At 38.6% G+C, this 23,138-nt stretch overlaps 1 protein-coding gene across 50 annotated transcripts in view; it reads left to right on the top strand.

Moving 5' to 3' along the window:
* Window positions 1-23,138, top strand: part of ADGRL2 (adhesion G protein-coupled receptor L2) — a 387,834-nt gene that overhangs the window by 311,254 nt on the left and 53,442 nt on the right. For all 50 annotated transcript variants that reach the window (XM_065072729.1, XM_065072727.1, XM_065072734.1 and 47 more), the window contains one exon: window positions 7,030-7,243. In XM_065072729.1, coding sequence (XP_064928801.1) covers window positions 7,030-7,243 — 214 coding nt within the window. The remainder of the gene's footprint in view (window positions 1-7,029; window positions 7,244-23,138) is intronic.

Below are 23,138 nucleotides of genomic sequence, written 5' to 3'. Positions count from 1 at the left end.
TTTGCTCTCATGCATACAGCTCCCACTGAAAGGGATGGGAAAGGTGCATGCATTCGAGAATAAAATTTGTTTCCAAGTGAGAACTGAACAACACGCATATTTTTACACTAGATATTTAGACTTTCATGTTTAGATCACATGGTTTCCATCTGCCATATGTAGGTACTGCTAAAATGCTGCCAGGAACCAGGCTCTGGTTTGGTGACTTTCATTAAAGGAATTAGTGGTTTCTACCCAGTTTCAGTGTGGCTGGATTCAAAGTGCAGAAGCCCATTTTCACGGTTTAGCATTAATTAGCACTCTTGTGGCAGCCTCAGCAGGGAGGTGAAGGATTAAATGGGCATGAAGACCAAACTATCTCTTTTCCCATAGTGGCGATTCCTTCGAAATAGAGTTGGAACATGATGGGCTAATGTGGGTGGGTATGCGTGCGCGGCTGCTGTCTGGACTGTTCTTGTTCCGCATGATTGAAGGACTTGGGTCTGCAGGTCTGTCGATGTCGCGCTCTTGTCTCTCCTGCTATTGGAAACAAAACAAAACAAAAAAGCAACCCACAAACCTCAGCAAAAAACACAATCCAGAAGACCCCTTAATTCTGCTACCTTGGAGAGACATATTCTCACCCTTCTGAATGAGGGGTAAGAGCTGTTTAGGAGAATTTAAATGAGATCCTTGCCAGCCATACGCAGGAAGGATCGACGCTGTTACATTAAAAGGCTGAGATGCTGCTGCTCACTTCAGGTTTTGCTGAATCATTCAACAAGGTGCAGAAAGCAGGTAAGCCCTGACTTTTTTTGCTGAAGAGAGCCTCACAGGGATATTTTTGAGAATTGCATGGAGCCTGGAAAACGTAAAAGGAAAATTGTAATAAGTTTCAGTGAACCTGGAAGGCAGGATCCGGCCTGCTGTGAGTCAGAGGGTGTAACTTAGGCTTCTGGCTTAAATTTCACTAATTAGACATACCATGCTTTATGTTTATGTACACTGAATATTAAGTATATAATTACAGAAAATTACTTAAGAGTTGTAATTCTGCTGCTCACACTGAATCCTGAAAAACACTGACATTTGACAAAGATTTTTTAAATTTTAATTTTTTAGAGAGTAAATCACAATCTAATAAAATGTGAAAAAAATGATAAGCCATCATGAGTTACTTAATATTTCTGAAATCTTTTATAGACAGCAATTAATATTTTTATTTTGTAAGAGACAGGCTTCCAGATTTTAGCCAAGTAATTAAAATGTGAAACAGTGTGTCTGAGGAATTAAGTTCTTGAAACCGATGTTGAAAACCACCCGTCACAGCTACTTTATCCAATGAAATAGTTGTCTTGCTTCAGTGTAATTTAAATGGTCCCGTCCGTTCCTTAGGATGTCTTGCCTCTTTGTTAAAGTTCAAATAATGAACACGCATTTATGTACCTTGTTTTGACTAATCTCATATTTATGAATGAGTGAAAAAAATGAGGAAGAAAACAGATTTCCTTCGCTAAATAATCCCTTTTCTCTAGACGTCCCCTCCTTCCAGCATCTTAAATGAAAGTGATGAGTATATACTTAAAACGGCAAAGAATAGAGCAGTAAGAGAGTATTTTTGAGCAGATCGCTTCCTCGTTTCCCCGGGTGAGCAGCGGGGCTGTGTGTGCGGGGCTGCGGCGCGGGCTGCCGGGAGCCCTGAAAGCGGAGCTGAGCGCTCTGAACTCCAGACCTCTGTGCGGTATCACAAGCTCTCAGTGTGCCAGCCTAATCTTTTAATAGACATGCTTGCCAGAATGACTTCTGTCCTTCAAAGATAGAATTAGAAAGCGCAGTTGTCATTTAAATTGCCTCTATCTTTGTAGTAGTTGGTAGTGATCTGTTGAACCAGGGTTGGATAATTTAAAAGCTGTTTAACAAAATAACATGCTTGTCTGTGTGAAATACATACAGTGCTGAGAGATGGGGAGGAAAGTCTGCCTTGACAGAGTTTGCGGATTCTTTAGAAACTGCAGGATGCTGAGGCTTTTCTGTGGAATTATAAAAGCTTTGCAGAGCCCATGTTGAGCATTTGCATGATTTTCAGATGGTGAAGTATGTTCAGCTGTCTCCGTGCACGCACGTACACGCTTCGCTGGGAGAGGATTCTCAGCACAGTTTTCGTCGGGCTTTGCATTTGTTGAACGTATATTATTGAAATGCTGCCCAAGATGCATCACTTCATCTTGTGTAGAACTTGAATCATCATGTTGCATGATTTGGTAAAATAAAAGAGATTGTGAAAGAGACAACTGTAAACATTCTGTTTGAAAAGATGTGCTCTTTTCAAAAGACCTTTCTGTTAGAGCCAAATAACACAAGAAGCAATATTTCCTTGCAGAGACATATATATTTATTTCTGCAAAGATTTGTTTTGGGCTCTCAGTTCTTCCAGTATCTGCATTCTTTGAAATAATTTTAAATTTCCATGTTGACTTTCTCCGTGCTTTAAGTTTTAATCAAAGGTTCCTTGCTTCTGATGTCGAGGAGTACTGATGTTAGCCTGTTTACATTCCAGTATTTTTCCTCTGTATGGGGTGAACATTCAAATGTGGTGGTGCCTTTTTGCTTTTATCTACCAAACTTAGCACACTCTCTTATTATTGACAGCTCAAAAAGCTGGTATGCTAGTGGGCAGGATGCTGTGAATTATTAACTTTTCTTTGCACTTTGACAAATTTAGGTTATCTCGTTTCCATGAAGGAAGCAAGACAGTAGAGTGATAAATAAGGCATTGCAAACTTACATAAAACAATTTTTAGCCAGTTCTGAATTTGACATATTTCTGAAAGATGGTTCTGAGTGATATTTCTTTCATAGGACTTGTATTTTTTTTTTCATTTCATAAACTGATGAGGAAAGATTTTAGTTTGTGATGTTTTGTTTACTTTTTTTTCTCAGTGTGTTTTTCTACATGGATTGATGAATAAAGCATTAAAGAATCTATATTACCACTAAAAATCCCCTCTACCTCTTTTCTTAAAAATATGATTTTACAAAAGCAGTTTATTTTCTCTTTCAATAAAGAGCCTGCACTCACCTAATTTGCGAGGAGACAAAACATGCGGGAAATCTATGTTTGCCAGGAAGACTTTCTAGAATCAAAATGGTCAGCAGGACATAAATCACACTCTTCTTCTTATTAGGTATCTTCTTCCATTTTTGATGAAGAAAAAAACCCTCACATACACAACACTGCTTAATATATACAAAGACTGAATCAGACACAGCATATGTTCCATTTGGTAGCAGGTGCTTATTTGAGTTAATGTTTAGGTTGTGCTGGAAGTCCCAGCCGGGGCACCAGGAAGGTCTTTGCAGTCGAGGAGCAGTTTGGGTTCTTGGGCGGCAGCAGCAGCAGAGTGATCCGTGGCACAGTTTGCCTTGAAGCAATTAGCAGGAACAGGAGGAATGTTGATTTCAGCTGCAGGAGGACAGCCAAACAAAACAGGTTGGTGCAAGGTACAGTCAGGCAAGCAGCAGGTTGAACACAGGTTGGTTAGAAAACACAGCGTTGAAAATATTCATGAGGAATTGCACTGGAGATAAAAAGTTACCGGTGACAACAGTAATTATTGACAGAGCCACATACTTACGTCTAAAAAGCCCTGGAATGATGAAGAAGCATTCAGATGCCGGTCGTTCAAACTTCCATCCTGTGGCACTGCATCTGTTTATCGGGAATTATCTCCTGAATGTAAATGAATTTCAGTCCTAAGTCATTGCACCTGTTGCCAAGAGGTATTTATTGCAATCACTTGCCTAAAGCGCAGGGAGTTATTGCTTGACGTTTTATAGCTCCAAAAAAGCTGTTGTTTCAAAATCATTTGTTCAGAGAGAAGAAAATGGAGCAAAACAGTTCATTTTACCCTAAGCACTGCTATTTGGCAGTATTCACATTTGCACAGCACAAAGCTGCAATATTGATTTTTCGCTCACAGGGCCTCCCACTAGTTCTTTCTTCGATTGTCAGGGTTGCAAGATGGATTGAATTACACTTTGCTTGTTGATACGCTTATTTTTTCTTTGTTGATAGGAAAAGATTACAAATAAAGCTTCAGCATAAAGATCACAGCAGCTTTGTTAGTGGACCTTATATTTATTTATTTTATTTAGTTAAAATTCTTTCTGTGCCATAGAGATTCTTTAGAGCAGTCTCCTCACCTAACACATGCTGCATTGTTTTGCTTTATTGCTGCTGCTTTTGCCATGTAACCACGTACATTACAATCTCAGGTGCATCCTCTGTTGCCTGTGAAGTGATCTAACCTTGCTCTAGTATTTTTAATGTTTGTCCTAATACGGAACTTCTCATGGATGCCTGCAGGGGGAAAAATTGCAGGATGAAAGACATTCATAGTACTTATAGCAGTTGCCATAGATGATGAAATAAGATTTGCAGGCAGCTGATCTGTGTAACAAACTGCGGATGTCTTGTATTTGAATTCAAGGTATTTGCAGCAGAAGTGGAGCCTCTGTCACGGGTTGCTCCGTGTGGATTTGTCAACCCTGGCCCTGTCAAAATCCATACATGTGATCTGCTGCTGCACGGACGCTGCATGTGTAGCCACCAACACCTCAGCAGCCGTATGCTATGCACCCCTCGCTTGCCCTTCTGCAGAAATCCCCTTTGGACAGCCAAAGCAGCTGTTCCCCTCCCTGCTGAGTGAAACCCAAAAGCTTGGGCTGGTGCTGCTGGACTCCCCCCAGCAGGCCGTGCGGTGCCGTGAGCCAGAGAAGGTCCTGCTGAGTGCAGGGGATGGAGGCACCACTACCGCTGGAGGGACGAGCTCTGTATGGACAGCTTTACATTTGTCAGGAGCGGTAGGATGTAGGAATGGCAGTCACTAGCAGCATTATATTAGGTCCCACCACGGCTGTCGTGATGGTAATTAATCAAAGGCGCTTCTGTGTGCATATGTGGTGGGGGATTTGCGTGTACCCCTCTCTGTGCCCATTTCACGCCCTCACTGAGCCGTGAGCAGCTTCTGTCTTCGTTGTATTAATTTGCTGCATGGGAGGAACATGGAGGGTGTTAATGTGATGGATTCATGTTTTAGCTCTTTCCAGCTTTCAGCTCATGATACTTCAGCAAGTCTCTAATAATAGTGTTTGCTATTGCATTTGGTGTGTGCAGCCAAAGCGACGGCCGGGAGTGAATTTGAAATGGAACTGTGGTGCTTTCCGCAGCTATGTGGCTTCTTCCCGTATTAACAAATACTGAAACATACTGGCAGAGTAATGGTACCAGTTTCATGTAGGATACACGTGTAGGATTCCACAAGAAGTAAAGGCAGAACCGGTTGCTGTGCTCTAGCCTTTCCCTTCCCCGTGTCCCAGGGTGAATTCCTGCCCAGCCAGAGTTCTGTTCCTCTGAGACCTCATCCCTTCTTCTGCAGTCAAGGAAGGCTGGAGTCCAACCAGCCCTTTGCCTTAGTTTACTACAGGAGTTGGACAAAAGCGGGTGCTGGTGCAAAGGGGAAGGCGGGGGGTACAGGTGGAGGGGGGCGGATGGGGAGGTGGGCCCTGGCTGCCAGGGAGCCACATCAGGACACTGGTGTGATCATTATCAACTGGTCTTTTTTGCAGTCCTAACAGATAATCATCTTCATACAGTAGGAGTTTTAATCCACAGATCATTAATTCAGTAGAAAAAGTGACAGCCTCTGCTTCATGTGAAAATTTACTATCAAGGGGTTATCTCAAGTTGTTCTTGATCTTTTTAGATCCTTGCTTCCTTGCCTCCTCTAACACATCGTACTTTTTAAGAAAAGTTTCTTTGCCTTTAAAACACTGTAGAGCACCAACTTTCCATACTTACTAGCTATTTCTCTTTGCAGTCACAGCTTATCTCCAGCAGCCTGCACTGAAATATTAATGGCCTTGTGCTACTGTATTAGGATTACTGTTTTAAAAGTAGGAAATATCTGTAGTTCTGCTGAAAATTTAGAAATTATTTACTATTCAATGAAACAGTTATTCAACCCTACCATGTTACCCAACTTGTTTTCAAAAAAGGCAGTAATGCACACATTTTGTGTGAAACTTAAATATTCTGTTTAATAATAATCCACCAGTAGCTCTGTACAAGAAAGTGTAGTATACGGATACCTTTTTCTGGTGCAATGTATTTTTTGCATAAAGAAATGTCTGTAAAAGACTAAACATCTGGGTGAATATCTGAACCATTGTTTTGTTTCTAAAGTATTTCATGCTGCTGCATTAGAGAAGTTACCTATTTTTAAGAATTCTTTCATGCAGAAAAACACCAGTTCAGTGAAACACACAGTTTTTGGGATGGAAAGATTTTATACAGTACATATCTGCAGTTTGCAGTACTGATGATTTATATATTTATTCAAAGTCTTATCTGTCTGTGGTTTAATTTATGTAAAAGGCACAGTAAAGAGCATTGGAGTTCAACCAGGTAAAGTATCAGCGTGTGGTGATCTGGTGCCATCAGATCTGGTGGCACAGACACATCCATGCCGGCTACATAAAATAGCTAAGCAAAAGAAACCAGCTGTCCCTGGAGAAAGAAAGATGCAAATTAAGAAAGACTAATGGAGTTGGAACTATGGCTTTGGTTGTTGAGTTGTTGTTGGTTGTTTTCTTTAAGTCACATTGCATTTGCCAATCCTGCCTGCTCTGCTGTTTCCCACTTTCAGGCATGGCCTGTCCGACTGTGCCCAAAGAAGGGAGAAAGAGGCAGAGAGAAAAGAGGTGGTAAGGGGAACAGGCAGTTCAGCCGTGCAGACAGGCACCTCTCTCTGCCCTGGCGAGGGTTAGAAGAAGTGAAGAAGAATTTCCTCCTTCCCCAGATGGGGGACACAGCAGCAGTGGTGTAGGGATGTGAGAGTTTCATGAAAGGTGCTTCAGTTACCAGGTCAAACTGTTCGAAGGAGCACTTCCTTTAGCACTGATAAGAATTCATGCCTATGTGACAGAAAAAGAATATTCTAATGCAATATGTCCTTTAGGTTCAATCCCATGTGTTTTCCCTTTCTTCAGGTTTCAGCCGAGCAGCACTACCTTTTGGTTTGGTTAGGAGGGAGCTCTCCTGCGAAGGCTACTCTATTGACCTGCGGTGTCCAGGAAGCGATGTTATCATGATAGAAAGTGCTAACTATGGACGGACAGATGACAAGATTTGTGATGCTGACCCTTTCCAGATGGAGAACACAGAATGCTTCCTTCCAGATGCCTACAAAATCATGACACAAAGGTAAAAATACATATATCATTTTGAGGACTGTAGAGGAAAAATGCCTGAATCAATACAGTAAGAGGTACATACTGTAGGAAATGCTGAGTTGTAGTTGCCAGTTTGCTGTTGAGGTAGTAGTATTTCTGTATGGTAATATTATAAGGAAATAAAAACTACCAGTTGCAATAAGAGAGATTGTGGGTTTTTTTGGTTGGTTGGTTTGTTTGTTTTTAAATTCCATGAGCAAAAGTTGAAAAGCAGGAAGATAACTGTAAGGTGAATGGAACAATTCACTTATCTGGAGATTCCCTGTTTTCTTGTGGTTCAGGTGGTCAAAATGTGTCCAAATGGCTGCTGCATTTTTCAGTAACCTCTACATTCCCTGGCAAACTTAAATCTTTTCTATGAATGCAGTAAATCGTTGCCATAGTTCCTACCTGTAAAATGCATCCAGTGGAAAAGTCCAGAATGATTAAGTGCCAGGATGATTATATGTCATTATACATGTGTGTGCAGAAGCATAAATGCATATAAGCACAAGTTACATTATGTCTTAGTGACAGAGATTGTCATTCTGAGAAGACAATGAATCAGAAGAGCCAATAAAAGCATTTTTAGCACAAAAGGTGCATCAGAACTAAGATTCAGAGAAATTCCTGTGTGACAGGCCACATACCAGCAGAAGTCACCTAGTACTGACAGTTGTGGAAGTGTCATCCATCACTGACATCGTTACTAGCTTCAACTGCAAACTTGTGGAAAATCAGGATTGGTGGGATGTTTTCCTCCCAGTTGTATTTTTCCTAGGGTGAGGAATCTGAACAAAAAGGGGATGGAATAAGCTGGGAGCTTTCTGGTGCATGTACATAGATGTGTCAAATGAAGCACGCAAGTTATCCTGCATGCAGTGCTGCATTTACTGTGTTCTCTTTGAACACGGTAGCACTCAGTAACATACTCATATATTAAAAATAACCTACCATTTTGATTTCCAAGTTCATTCAAGTTGTCATGAGTGTGACTCTTAAGACTTTTTTTATAATTTTCATGTGAACGTGTGGATATTCTCTACTTTTGTACTCAAATATTTGGGCTAGATCTCAGGTTTCAATTCCAAATGCTGGAGCTAAATTAAGGATATCAGGCCTTTTATTCTTGTTCTGTGTTCAACCTGTGACTTGTTCTGTGATCAGTAAGGGAAATGCTCCACTGCTACGCTAATAATAAGGTAATATAACTTCTTTAAATCCTTTTTGAATTATCTTTTTGTGGTTCTAGTTCGTTGTTGTTAATTAGATCAAGCCAGATTTCCACTGAGATTTGCGGCAGCAGTGTCATCATCCTCTAATCTGTCAGCTCCCTTTGAAACCACCTTCAATTGCTTTTGTAAATGTAGTGCCTCTCTGTAGACTTCCTTGTTGTGTAAAATGCATGTTGTGTTTTGATCAAAGTCCTCCTTATGTTCACTGCAAATATACAGATTAAGGTAGTCAGAGACAAATCTAGAGGCACAGTCTTGCTTAAAGTGACATCAAACTGTTACTGGAAAGCTGAAATTTCAATCTTCCCCTTTCAACTCATCAACTGTAAGTTTATGATAGAGTATTTTTGGACTTCCCTAATCTTCCACTCTTGCCCTTTTTCAACAGATGAAAATGAAGTTGTGATCACATATATGACATGGGATCAGAATGTCTATGCTCAGAGAGAGTTTTACATTTTTATTCTTTTTTATTTGTCTGAACGAACAGCAAAGAGCATTTGACACTTTACTTTCTATTCTTGTCGGGCATTTACAGTAATTTAGAAGTTTGCTTTCAGAATTTTCTTTCCTGGATCCTGTCATTAAGTAGAAAAGCTGTCTCTTGCTTTGTTCACTCTTCTCTCAAAATTGCTCAATTTGTGCTATATTGCAAGCGTAGAAGAATGTTAGAAATTTATGATGAAATATTAAAAGTTCATATTTATTTATAACTGCATTGGTGATCATAATTTTTTGTTGTCTAAGGCAAACTGTTGTTTGGTAGTCAGCACGTCCTTGATCTGGTATCTAAAAAGTATCACATGAGCTGTATTTTGATGACAGCAATTGCATAGAAAAATCTCACTTGAAGGACTATCAGATAAATTGGGTTCATTTTCTTTTTTTTTTTTTTTTCTTTTAAACTGACTGGAAAAAAAATCTGTTAGAACATGAGATCACAAGGAAAACTTTTCTTCCATATCTTTAGAAATAAGCAGCAATAGTTTCTACATTGCTACTGAAAATCTTCAAGTGTTTACTTTTAAGGACTAATGACATGTTTTTATCACTTCAGCCAGCAATGCTTTTACCGCTGCATTTGACCACTCAATTCAGTTTAGACCTGCAGTTAAATGTAGCTCCACGGCAATTATTAAATACTCATCATTCATTTGCAACATTACTCCACAGCTTCTGCACAGCAACTACATTTACTGTAGTTACAACGTGAAAACACTGGCTTAATGAGATCAATACTGTGAAATCTGAAGATTGAAAAATAAGATGAGGTTTCCAGTTTAACAGATAGCCATGTAATCACATGCACTGCTCCCCTTCCAGAGAACTGGAAAGACTAGCACACAAACTTCGCCTGTGTCTACTGGTGCATCAGCTCCTCGTTCTGAGAACAAGCTGCTACTTAATCTTTTCTCCCTCCCTTTTCTTTCTTTTCTGCAGTTCTCAAAAGATTTTTAACTTAATGCTTTCCTAGGAAGCCTGACTGGAACACTAATGACTTCATTGCTTTGCTTTTACCTTTGTAAAGTAGTTATTAAAATTTTAGTCCCTGATTGAAATTACTTCCAATTATTATTCTAGAATAAAGTCTTTCAGATGTATTTAGATTCCATGTAAACTTCAGAGTGGCACGGTTAAAATTAAAAGCTTTGAAGAAAGAGACTAGACCTTTAGAAAATCCCTCTCGCCTTTGACGCTTCTTTGATAATTAACCCCAGCATTTCCTCATAGCCAGGTTTGAGAGATCCTACAACATGCTAAAGTTGAGTATAGAAATAAGCTTATTTCTAGAATATACGGTGAGGGGTAGTGTGAGTGAGTGGCAGAGAACCAATGTTCCAGGCAGTTGGGTCTTAAAATAATCAGACTCCTTGGTGCTCCCCTGTCTTTTAACAGGGACAAACCTCCTCTGTTTCCTCTTCATTTGAAAAAGAAATTAAATGAACAGGGAAGCGCAAGATGCAAAGCAGCCTGAGGAAATTGCTCTAGTTGCTCGCTCGTAAAGTGTATTTGTGTGGCTGTAGCCAGAAACTGTCGGGAGACTTAGAAGTTGATAAGGCTAACTAGTACTGCTCGTTAGAGGCACAGCAGACTGGAACATTATCATGATAATATTGCCTTATGACCTAGTCTTAAATCCAATTGCATTGTAGGGGGATTGCAGGTGGATTGCACTGAGTTACACTCAAACTGCTGGTGTGTTTAGGAGAACTTGCTGCATCCAGGACATGGGCATCCGACTTGAAAGCCCCTCGCTGGAGGCTGCAGCTGCACTAAGTAATTCCTAGATACCACATGGTGTTTGGAATTCTGTTTTATTAGCTTAAAATAATAACAAATATTTTAAAGTATTTGTAAATACATACTTAAAATACATTTCCAATATAAAGGAATATTTTGTATGTAATATTATAGTGGAACAACAGCCTGCTAAGAAGCAGTTTCGCGTGCTGGGACAGTTCTCTGCTGAATTAAAATTAGGCTTTTTTTTTTAGTAGGAATCGTTTTTCCTAGTCCTAAACTTTTTGTTTAGGAAAAGTTCCTGATTGATTGAAAGTTCAGATGCCGTGTCTGTCTTTTGTGATCCCATTACAGTACAAATAGATGATATTTTTTGCCTGTGTGTTTAAATAAATACTTGTGTAGAGTGACAGATAATACTTTTGAATAATATAATTTTTAATCTTGAGAAGTCAAATATTAAAAAAAAAACAGGTTCATTCGATTACGTGCACCTTATATTTTTGTGTGTAATTTGCAGTTAATCCTGTTGGTGTGGCTTGTATAAAATTAATGTTTTGTATTTAAAGAAAATGCAACGTACTAACTCTGAATCTTTGGAATCATTTACTTAGGAAAAATTCAAGTATTTAAGGTTGACAGACAAGTTAATATTAACTTCAGAAAGAAATCATTGTCTCCTTCCTCATAAAGTCTAAAATACCTTTAAGTTTTAAATAAGAACTTGTGATCTGTGTTCTGATACTGAATCTAATTGTGGTCATTGAAAAAAGGAAAAATTCAGGATGTTTAAAACCACAGACTTTAAAAAATACAAGCCCACCGTTGATATATTCAGATTAATTTTTACCTGCAACATGAAGGAGGTTACATCAGTCGTGCACTATGAAATGGCTTCAGTTCTGTTTTCACCCACAATGTATGCTATCATGATAGCTTTGTATGCTCTTTACTAAGTATATTTAGTCAGTATCATTTTGCTTTTAAAATATGTGTAAACAAAGCAAACCTCATTATAATATGTAAGCATAAATATATTAGCTATAACAGATGAACTTAGGGAATTTTGCCTTTTAAAAATACCCTTCTCTTTTAAAACATAACTGCAGCAAAGGGATTAAAAGGGAAATACATCTTCTTCAGCAGCGAGTGTTTTTTCTGTTGCACGTATCCTGGCGTATCTATAGCACATGCAACACATGTACCTTCAATTACCATGTCCATCACGACACCAGCGAAGAGTTCATGCTGGGGTTTTGGTTACCATGAACTTTTCTCACATGGTAATGCTCTTAACCTGTTACGTCCATCATCTCCCTGCAAGACAGCTGCGCTTATGGAGCGTCTTCCAAATGTAAGCGGAGTGCCTCCTGCCCCACCGAGCGATCGAGGGAGAGCTGAAGGAAGCAGCGTATCCATTCCTTCTCCTGAGACTTTAGTTTTCTTAATCCTTCCCAACGGGAGAGTGGGAGAACAGAGACATTCATTCTTTTCTGCCCATTCACATGTCCAACAAATATGTCATTTTTGAAAAATCCTATATCTAAATGAGAATGAGACATTTTTGAAAGAAAACAAAACGAATTCTCTGAAGAAGACACATTTCTCAAGCCCTCTGTCTTGTTCCTGCTTGTCAGGTCTGTAGAGGAAACCTTGTCATACTATATTAGCATCCTTTCAAGTGAAAACAAGTTTGGTCTGTTCCATAACGTGGGTAAATAGAGAAAATCTTCTGGACGCCAGGCTTGGATGAATAGTGGATAAATCTCCTACAACTGACTAATCTCACTTACCGGAGTGAAAAGGTCTAGCCAAAAGCAAACCTCATCCAGGGTGTCTTTGCTGGTAGAAGGCAAAACCTGCTGTGTGGTCACTGCAGAGCTGAATTCCAGCCTTTGCAAGAATTCCACAAAGCAGCATTTTAGTGCCTCGAAAATAGCTTCCTGGGACAGGGCTCACGGTTGATTCAGAGTTTAAACTACTACGCTTCAGATTTGCATTTCTTAGTGTGATTTAAAACAGTTTTCACGGGCAGGATTTAATCCCGTGCCACATTCCGGTGGGCATGGCGCTTTCCTGCGGGGTCTGCGGGGCTCACACAAGGGCTCTGCTGACCCCTGCTGCTGTCCCTGCTTTTCCTTCCGCAGCTGAAGATCGCCTCCCTTTGCTAAAAGCGTTATGTAGTGAACAGTGTCTTAGAATGAGAGGTATACCTCGCCTTTTTCCAATACTGACTATAGAGCTTGCGTATCTGTACTTTTTGTGTCAGAGAAATACCGACGTTGATGGTAGGATGGCACGGCTGAGATGTGTTTTCGGAATTGATGCACATCGGGGTTGCTGTGGTGCTGGTGCTGATCTCATGTACGAAATCCTTTTGCTTCGGCATGCCAGCAGTTTCTGTTTCAGCTTGCTGACAACTGCTTCCCAAAACATTTACCACACAAGATTATCAACACTGGATATCTTTTTTTAAACCTCTTTTGAAAATGAAGGCTTCTACTCCTCTGAAACAGACGTAGGTCTTACTACAGCAGTAACCCCTGTGAATATTTTGATGTAGCAGAAGCTTAAAATGCTCTTTATTTTTAAACTAAGCTTTTCACAATACCGGGCCATGGCCAGATTGATTTTTGTTTTGTTTTGTCTTGTTTTCTATGTGTTAGTCACAAGACTTAGTTATGACTCAAATGTAAAGCAAAAAGCAGAAATACACGTAGCCTGTTTTCCTGAGCTAGGCGTAATCATCTAGCCTAGAATATTCATGAAGCATACCGTAGTTCTTGGCTTTATTACAGAAAAAAAGAGCAATACTCATGACTGAGAAGAACCTTATCTGGCATTGTGCATTTTCACTATCATTAATCCTTAATATGAAAGTAGTAGGTCTGGTTACTCATTAAAAATAGCGGGTTTTATTAATGGGTTAGTTCCATCGTGGTATTACTTAGTAAATTAAATACAAAGCCTCATAGTACGAGGTTCTAAGCAGTCGGGGAAGGTGAAATAGCTGTCAGTGGTACTCGATGATCTTTTGGCAGTGTGTTCTGGTATTTTCTGCGGAAGAAATTACACGTGTGCAAGCACATAACGCGCGTTGCTGTAGTCATGGCTTTGGATAAGCTACAAAGAAAACAACAAAAGGATCATTGATGCTGACTAATGACATTTAAAATGTAGATTTAGTTTACTTCAAAAAAAGATTGGATTCATTATTTTACCAGGGTGTAGCTTGTTATTTTATTTAGTGTTTTCATATCTTATATTTAAGTTGTTTACTTTCCCTTATTATTGGCAAAAACACCCACAAATCCTACTTAAGTCAGTGTGTATCTTACCTGACAGAGTAGCATATACATATTCATCAGCCTTTCCTTGCTGTTCATGGGTGAAAATAAATCTAAATAAGTATACATATGTATACATAAATTTTTAAGTATTATACACTGTTTCTTGTATATTTGAGCATCAGATAAAATACATGCTTTAGCCTCTGATTTTCCTTGTTTGTTTTTTTTTTCTGATTGCTGAAATAGGCTCTACTAGGTGTGCATACTGTTTATCCTAAAGTTAATAATTTACTATATGTTTTGGATATGTAATTATCTCTTCATAATTTACTGATGTTTTTGAGAACTCAACTGAGACAACATTGCTTAACCTTCAGGACCGTTTAGTTGAATTTTGTGTTCTCTTGGACAAGTTTGTATGAATTTTTTATATTTTCAAATGTCTAGTCTAGCCAAGGTAAGTTCCTAGTCCAGTTGTACTTAGAACTTTATTATTAATAAATTCTGATTTACTTACATATTACTGTGCCTAATTTAGTTCATATAGAATAATACTGTGATAATTGAAGCCTATTAATTCCTCCCACCCCAATATATCCTCTATAATACTTAGCCAAAACAGCTACATTATCTGATAAATTGATTTAGGGCTTTATACATGTGTTCATATAGCCATTTATCTCAACCCTTGCTGAGGAGACCTTTATTACGCTGTGATGACTGCTGAATATGAAATGTAACCAAGATTATTTTTTTATTCAAATATAATTTAAATATTCATCAAAGAGGAGTTATGCTTGAAACTGACAGAGACTATTAACATCAAAAAATATAATTAACTGCACTGGGTATCATGAAGCAGAGTTAGCCAAATAGCCGAGAGGTCTAATTGCTCTAGAGTCTGAGAAGCAATAGTTTTATTTTATGCTGTTGCTGTGGAATTAATAGTGATGTGGTTTCCTGTGTGAGGCAATTAAAAGCTGCCTGTTAAGGTTCATTGCACTATAGGAAATCTGTTGAATATCACTTAGTAAACAGAACTGACATGGAAAAGGTACATGAAGATAGGCAGAGCAGGGTATAGATCGTAAATTAGGACAGATTAATATGAATTAAAGATGTGTAAGTAAATTATGACTACTTTTTAGTGTTACGAAGTCTGCAGCAGCGATGAAAGTGAAAAGTTTTCATTAGTAACACAAAGGAAATAGAATTTAAACATTATTACAGTGAAGCTGTTTAATTGAGAGGAAAGGAATAGAAGAGTAACACGAGTTTAAAAATTAAAAAGTAGCTAAAGAGTAGTATAGAAATGAGCAGATCTCATATTCTGGAAATTTCCTCCTCTTACAGTATAATCTCCTACTAATAATAAAAAGAGCCTTCTAACCTTTGTGTCTCAATTAAGCTTTTTAGTTGAATTCAACAAGAAGAAACTTCTTTATTGAATCCCATAGACGCTGCCTGTGCCCAGGCTATACCATCTAAAAAGGGGTGGCCATATTCATGGCATTTTGACATTAATGAGGTTACTGAAATGGAAAAGTTTTAAGGATCAAAGGTACAAGCAGTAGCAGTATTTTACAGCATTTTTTTTATTCTCTGTAATAATACAATGGCAATCTAATTGCTTAATAAGTGGGCCATGATTACTGAAAGGCATAGTTAATTCCCCTCTTCGCATTTCCCTTATTTGCATTTTATTTTCTACATACTGCAGAACAATAATTAGCAAAATTCTATGGCCACAAGTGAAAGAGGTCTTTTTTATTTTTGCTTTCATATAATAACTCTGAGTGAAAGGCGTTTGTGCGTGTGTGTTCTTTAATTTAGTATGATAGTCAACTTTATGTTTTTAAGAAGCAATGTTAAAAAACAATGTCATCCTGGTAAAATAAACTCAAACAAAGAATTCAGCTAGAATTCCTTTTTTCTGTAAAAGATTGGCTGCCTGTTTCATACATTATTTAGTGTGCTTACCCTGTTTATCTCAGTGACATAAGAGTGCGTGCTGCTTTCTCAGAAGAGCGCTGTCTTTGCCGCTTCACAGCACAGTGCCTTGTACTCCCAGGCTTGCACATGGTGTTAGCAGATATTTAAAGCACTTCAGCCCAACATTTTATAGGTCACGATGAACTGAGCCTATAAAACAAGTTACTGCAATGAAGTTAATGCAGTCTTAAGAGTGTTACATAGACTGAATACTCAGTATTCTGTATATTTTTAGCTTGCTGTAGATGCATCAATGGGAAGGAAAGGTTCTTGTCACGTAGAATTTTTCCGTGTCAAAGCTGCTTTATAATATGTTTGCAGTGCAGAATCTTTACTACAAATTTACTATTGAGAGCCGTATTTTTTTCAGGTTTTCACTGTAATATGGTAGCTATCGGAACCTTGGAATTGCGGTTTCTTCTAGCACATACACACACGTGCGCACACACACAAAGCAGGTCCTGTAACATAATTAAAAGAAATGAGGTAGCAGAATCATTTCATTGAGCAAGCTGCTCTGACCAAAGCCATGCAGTTCAAGCAGCTTAGAGGAAGAAGTCTTACTACTTCTTCATGACAGGGAGCTGTATGTTTCATCTGGCAAGGCGCGTATTCTGTCGTGGTATGTGCAAATGTGTCTGTATTCCTTTCTTGGTAGCGATCTGTGATACTTAACCTTACTGTTCATTGCTTCTCAGATATCATGCTTATTGTGATACATAGCGATATGATGGAGCAATTTTGAAAGTTATTTAATACGCACATTTTTCCAACACTGTAAAAATGTTGTTTCACCATAACTCAAGATTTTGTGCTCCTTTTCTGCTATTTGGTACGTTAACTTAGGCTGAGTTGTAAGCGTAACAACGACATGATGGTTCTGAACCCATAACCTCTCCCTGTTTACTGAATTTCTTACCAGCATTGAACTCGATTACTGTTGGTCTCATGAAGATGTCAGTGTATTCTCATTTAGGATGTAGTAGCACTGCTATTGCGTTCCGTCTATTCTTCTAGTGCCAGGATCACTGGTGGTTATGAAAAATGTCATTTACTTATATTTAGTTTTCTTAGATAATTTGCTGCCTTTGTGACAGAGATACAGCAAAAGAACACCTCCTGGAATTGCATTTAAAACAGGAGCACTTATGGGTAATGTGCTGTAGACAGAACACATATGAGTTAGTGCTCAGCTATCATGAATGCCATCAGAAATGCCTTGTTACTTTCTTATCAGCCACTTCCTGCTGTCAGCCCAGTGCTTATTTCAATAGAAAAGGATTTGCATCAAATGCAATACAGTATTATGTATGGCTAACATGGGGTTTTTAATTGTGCAGGCACATGAGACTCCTTCAGTGGTAGACAATGTGATAAAAGGATTAGATTGTGAATATTTTTGGCACAATTAAAGATTATCTGTGCGTTGTCAGAGTCAAGCCAGTGAATTTCCTGATGTATTTTTTACAGAGTCGAATCTGTTTGACTTGTGTCAAAACCAAGCACGGAATATGCAGGTTTTTCGCAGATGTGAAAACAAGCAAACAAGAGCAGGCCCCTAAATTTGTTGGGCTTAAAACCGGAATTCCCAGGAATCAGAGGATATGCAGCTCAAATCACTAACTCAATCCCTTAACTTCAAATCCCAAAGAAAGTGGAATTGTGCTTTCCCATTTAGAGTAGAAGGATACGTTTGCACGGGAAGTCCTATACCTGGAAGCCTTGCAAGCTTTCCGGATGATAATTAGATGCAGACATCACTGTGGGTAATGAATAACAGTGCTTTAGTGACAGGCATTCCTCTCAGAAGAAAAGAAAGTACTTGTAGTGAGGACTCTCAGACCCAGTTTAATAGGAAATGACACCACTGTTACAGAGTTGATTAAAGACCTACCAAGGGACAGCACTCCTGGAAAAAATCAGCAGCTGAAATAGGAAAAGTTGTAATTTAATCATTAGTTATCAGTTAAATATATATAGCTTTAAAGCCATGAAATCAGCATTAAAAATTGTGAGAAAAAGGACTGTACCAGCTTGCTAGCAGATTGTGCTTTTATAAAGCTCGTAAAATAAGCAAGTTGTCTTTTGGCTTCTTGCTCAGCGTTTTGCTTCGAGTTCTGTTGAGCCATAGAAATGAGTCACTCCGTAGCCCTGTGGAACTGGTGGTTGTGCCGTGGTGGGCACATGGCCTCTGTTGATGAAAATTATAACCAAAAAAGGAGATATTCCCCAAGGCAAGTTTACAAAAAAACAATTTATTCTTTTTCACCCTGTAAGACTCATCTTACATGCAGGATCTCTTGCATTATTTCAAACTCTAATCCTCTGAGTGGGTAATTAACGGACCAGAAAAGCCATTTGTGGAAAGAAAGAGCCATAAGGGTGAAAAATATTTCTCCGCTGAATGATCTTTAAGGAGTAAATAATTACAAGAGTGAGAGGTTTGGGATGACCAATCTAAATCTGAACATAATTAGGATGAACACAGTTTGAAAATCGAAGCAGTTGGCATGTGCAACAATTCTCATATCAGAAGACTAATTAAATATTTAAAAGCCCAAAACCCCTCACTATTCACAGAAAAATAACCTGCCACAAAAGGGTCTGTAACTTTGCAGATAATTAGGAAGGTTACAGGGGGAAAAAATCACAGATTGGCTCCAAGGTTCTGCAAGGTCACGTCTTATTATGGTGTATCTTTTATATGGTCTGATAACAGGTTTCTTGCTAATTTAATCTAAGTAGGGCATCCCATAGCGATTTCCCTTTTCCCTTGTTAAAAATGTGATCATTTTTCTATATGCAAACTGCAATAGGTGAACATTTTTATAAATAATTGCTCCTAATTGATACAGGCTATCATATTTTTTTTAATTATCCAAGGAGAGTGCGTGTGTTAAAGTTCAGGTAGGGTTGCCCCCACCACACCCCCAATTTGAAATTGTCCATTGTAGAGGGAAACCAAAGAACCCTGTGAAATCATGTTGCCTCAGTGGCCAGTTCTGTACATTACTAAGTCTTAATTTCCTGTTAGAGCAAAGGTATGTTTATGTTGAACATGCATTTCTGCAGACAGAAGAGCGGTTTTAAATTCAGGAGACCCACAGTGAGTCAAGCTGAATTGGTGTTGACCTGGAGGTCCAGTCAAAGCATGAGCAATCAAAGTGTACCAAGGCTTCTACATTTCAGAAGTTGCACTAACAAGTCACACCTGTCATTTGAAATACCTGATTTTAGTAATTAAAGTGGGTGATTTTTAAAAATTTATTTAAGATCTGGACAAATTAATAGGAAGGATAAAGCTACACTTTTCCAATATTGCAGTTCTTCAAGTTACTCATTTAATAATGACTCCGAAGCTGTCTTAAGTTACATGATTTTAACCACATTATTATTCTAAATGCCAAACCATGGATAAAAAATATTGACAGTGGTGGAAAAAAGAGTTCAAAGGGTTTTTACTCTTATCCTGTGCTCTCTCCGTGGGAGTCTCTTCTGCAGCCAGTCTCTTGCAATGTTACACCTCAGGATCAGACACTGTGCTTCAGGATTTTGGCTTGGATTTCCTCTACACTCTGCTCTAGCACTGTGCCTCGGAAATAAACGCCCCTTCATAAGTCTCTGATATTATTACTCAGCCCTGTGTTTCTCCCCTGAAACCTGCTCAACCCACAAGGCGTGATGCTGCACTCACGCTCACCCAGTGTGAATAATCTGTGTAAATTGCTCAGATATTACGGTGCTGCACTACTAAAGTTTCATTAGTAAATAAGCATAGCCCCAGGCTATTTATTTTGTCTAAATGGTAAAACATTTAATTGGATCTTTTGAACTGATTACTTTTCAGCAGTGCGGATCTGCTTGGCTTACTTGGTGTACTAAAACATGCCCTGCCTGTAATCTCATGGTGCATTTTGCTTGTCAGTATACACACACATAAATAATATGACAAGATTACGAATGTGACTTTATTTCCATTTCTTCTTCCTCAGGTGGGGTTGCATTAGAAATATTTTCCCTAAAATGCAGGTCTCTTCCACTTCATACTGTTAGAAATACGGGTTTGGCTTGCACCTACACAAACCTCACCAGGAGCTTGTTCCGTTTACTTTGCATCTTTTAATATCTAGTTTTCCTGTCCTTGTGTTACAGTCCGCTCCTCACAGGCTCTGGTAGGTCTAGTAGGCCTTTCACGTACATGGTAGAAAGAAGTGGGGATAGGAAATGGGATTATAAAAGCACTTAAAAAAATTACCAAGATAAAGCAAAAAAAAAAATCTCTGAAGTGAGCTTAGATATAAGTGAGAAGATTTGTCTTTTTAACAGTTACTGCTTTAAACTTAAAGAACATGAATACTAAAAGGCAAATGGGTCATTACTAAATGTATTACAATTGTGAGAAGAGGTTGAAAGCAAGAAATAACTGTTAAAATCCTTTGCCATACAAATCTGATACACGTGCATTGACAGTGAATCAAACTGGATAATCGTAAGAAAGGGCCTGTGGGAGTTGCGTATTTTCTGTTGTGTTTTATTGTCTATTTGGAGTTTTCATCCTTAATGCGTACCGGTAGACTCTCACAAGATTACATTGGATAAAGAAAACACAATTAAATATTATTGCGTATTTATTAGGGAAACGGAAACAACGCTGTGGTGCACCTTGTTCTACAATATTAATTATATACCATTTGGCTTCCTTATGTCATGTTTACTCAGTAATTAGGGAGATTCAACAAATCATCAATATTCTATTTAAAAAGAAAGTAGAAATAATTTTCTCAAGCTTTTTCCCCACAAATATTGTAGTCCAAAGCCACTAGGTTTATTGCTGTAGTGGTGACGTTGCCAAGTGCATAGAAAATCCCAAGGCTGGATTGTGAGTTTTCAAACCAATTTCTAGCATGCCTTGCAGGTTTAGTGGTCACGGGAAGATCTCCAACATTTACACACAATACTTATGGCCATATTCTGCTTTTGTACATGCTCGTGCATCTCCCATTTTTTTCTTAGATCATGAAAGCGTGTGTGTGCAGGGAACAGCAGCTCTGTAGGGATGCGTGGGCTCACTGGGGCTGGGGGAGCACATGGGACAATGCTGCTACAAATCAGGGCTTTATAGCAAGGCTGGGTCTTTTTATCAGGTCTTTTGTTAGGCCCAATTTGCTAACTCATTAGGTTTCAGTATGTAATAATGTATTTCTTGTGAGGTGAATTTGAAACTCAGGATTTAAATACATTCCTTCAAATAATTTTATCTACTGTGGTATGTGTGTGTGCATATGTATGTATCTCCACACCCCTAAAATAAAATTTCCGTTCTCTGGCTATTTTGTTATGTAAGTTTTGTACATGCTTTCCAAGACCAAATTAACAAAACATAGCATTTAAGTAATATCTGATATCTTCATACATATGTAACTCTGAGTTTAGTAACAGGAGTGGAGGTCTAACAAATACGCGTACAAAAGCAGAAGCATCTCGTGTGGCAGTTGTAGACCATTAGGAATACAGCCATGGCTACAGAAATAGCTGTAAAGACAGCCATTTACTCTGGGTAAAGAGGTGCAAGATTTTTTCCATTTAAAATATGGTGTTGTTAAAAGTCAATACACAAAGTGTAGTCATCCCACATTCCCATCTCTCTTTACTCAGACTGCAGCTTACCCAGGGTGAATAAGGAACAAGAAGACCATATGGAATATGTAGTGCTACAACTCGGAGTTTACGTGCTTCAAGTGGTGTTTAAGCAGGTTGCTGCAGGCGATATGCAGGAACATGTCATCATGCTAGCTTTTAAGTATTTAATCAATATGCTGAAAGAGAAATATTGTCAGATCTGACTCAGAAGTTTCAAAACATACCGAGATAGTGGTGTTCTGTTTTTGTTTTAATGTATTGACAATTTTATTCTAAATGAATTTTATTTATTATACATGGCTTTATACTATTTTTTTTTAAGTACATGTGACTGTTTTCTGTGTTTGCCAGTTTTACCTTACTTAATGAAACACTGCATTCACAGAAATGCCGAATGAGGAATACCCAAAATTATTGTGATAGCCCATTTCTGGCTAGAGATAAACGCATATCCTTTTCAAAATAACATTGATGTTTCTTTTATGTTACTGTCTTTGGCAAAGTTCTGTATGCAAAACAAAAGCATCTGAGGGATAAATTGCAATGTGGACATTATTTCCTGCATAACTTTGCAAACCGCTTTGAAAGGAGCTGCGTGTATCTATGTGACTGATGTGACTTACCCATAAAGACGACCTCTGCCCTCAGTCAGTCTGTTTGATCCACATAATGCTAACGTCTTGCCACAATCTGCTTCTCACATTCCAGTACTTCACTTTCTGGTCCAGCCATGATACACTGTGCTTTTCATTTTAATGCCGGAGTATTTGTTCAAGTCCATAGATTTTGCATTTTTAATCTTCCTTAGAACAGTGGTGAATAATGGCCCTTGGCAGGAGATAATGAAATTTTCTTAATTTATATTTTCAAGCAGAAGCTTCAATTGAAAATGGCATCCTCTGGCCTGGAGACATAGCTCTAGTGCAAGTTTCAGGGGAGCTGTAATAATAATGCAGTGCCAGTGGTGACGGGGAATGATAGGACAGTGAAGAAGTAATTTAAGAAAGAAAAGAGAATGTACCAAAGCTTTATTGTAGCATATCTAATGATCTGCTGAAGATTCCCAATAGCTTTTGGAGCATGACAGTAGAAACTAATGTTATCTTGCCAAAACAGAAGCCACTGCTTAATCAGCAGAACAAGATTATTGATTAAAACACCTCACACAATAGATTGCACATGGAATCTCATCTCCATACATTGCACGTGGAAAAGTGCAATAATGAGCGTGAGATAATAAAAAAAGAAGCAAAAGCAGTTTGTTGGGAATTGTACAAATCAAGATTAGAGTTGAAATGCAAACAAATGATCATGGAAAATACAGTCGTCCTTAAAGCTGCGAACAGGGGGGTGGATGCAGCAGGGACGTGGCTACACCGGGAGCAGGAGGCGCTTGCTACCAGCCTTGCTGGAGCTGCTTCGCTTTCCTTTCTTTCCTGTATTCATGTGAGATCTGAAAGGGCCATTCCTCATTTGCACAGTCTTCTTC

This window comes from Columba livia, chromosome 8 (genome assembly GCF_036013475.1).
Source record: "Columba livia isolate bColLiv1 breed racing homer chromosome 8, bColLiv1.pat.W.v2, whole genome shotgun sequence".
NCBI classification, from domain to species: Eukaryota; Metazoa; Chordata; class Aves; order Columbiformes; family Columbidae; genus Columba; species Columba livia.
This window is presented reverse-complemented; position numbering and strand designations above follow the sequence as displayed.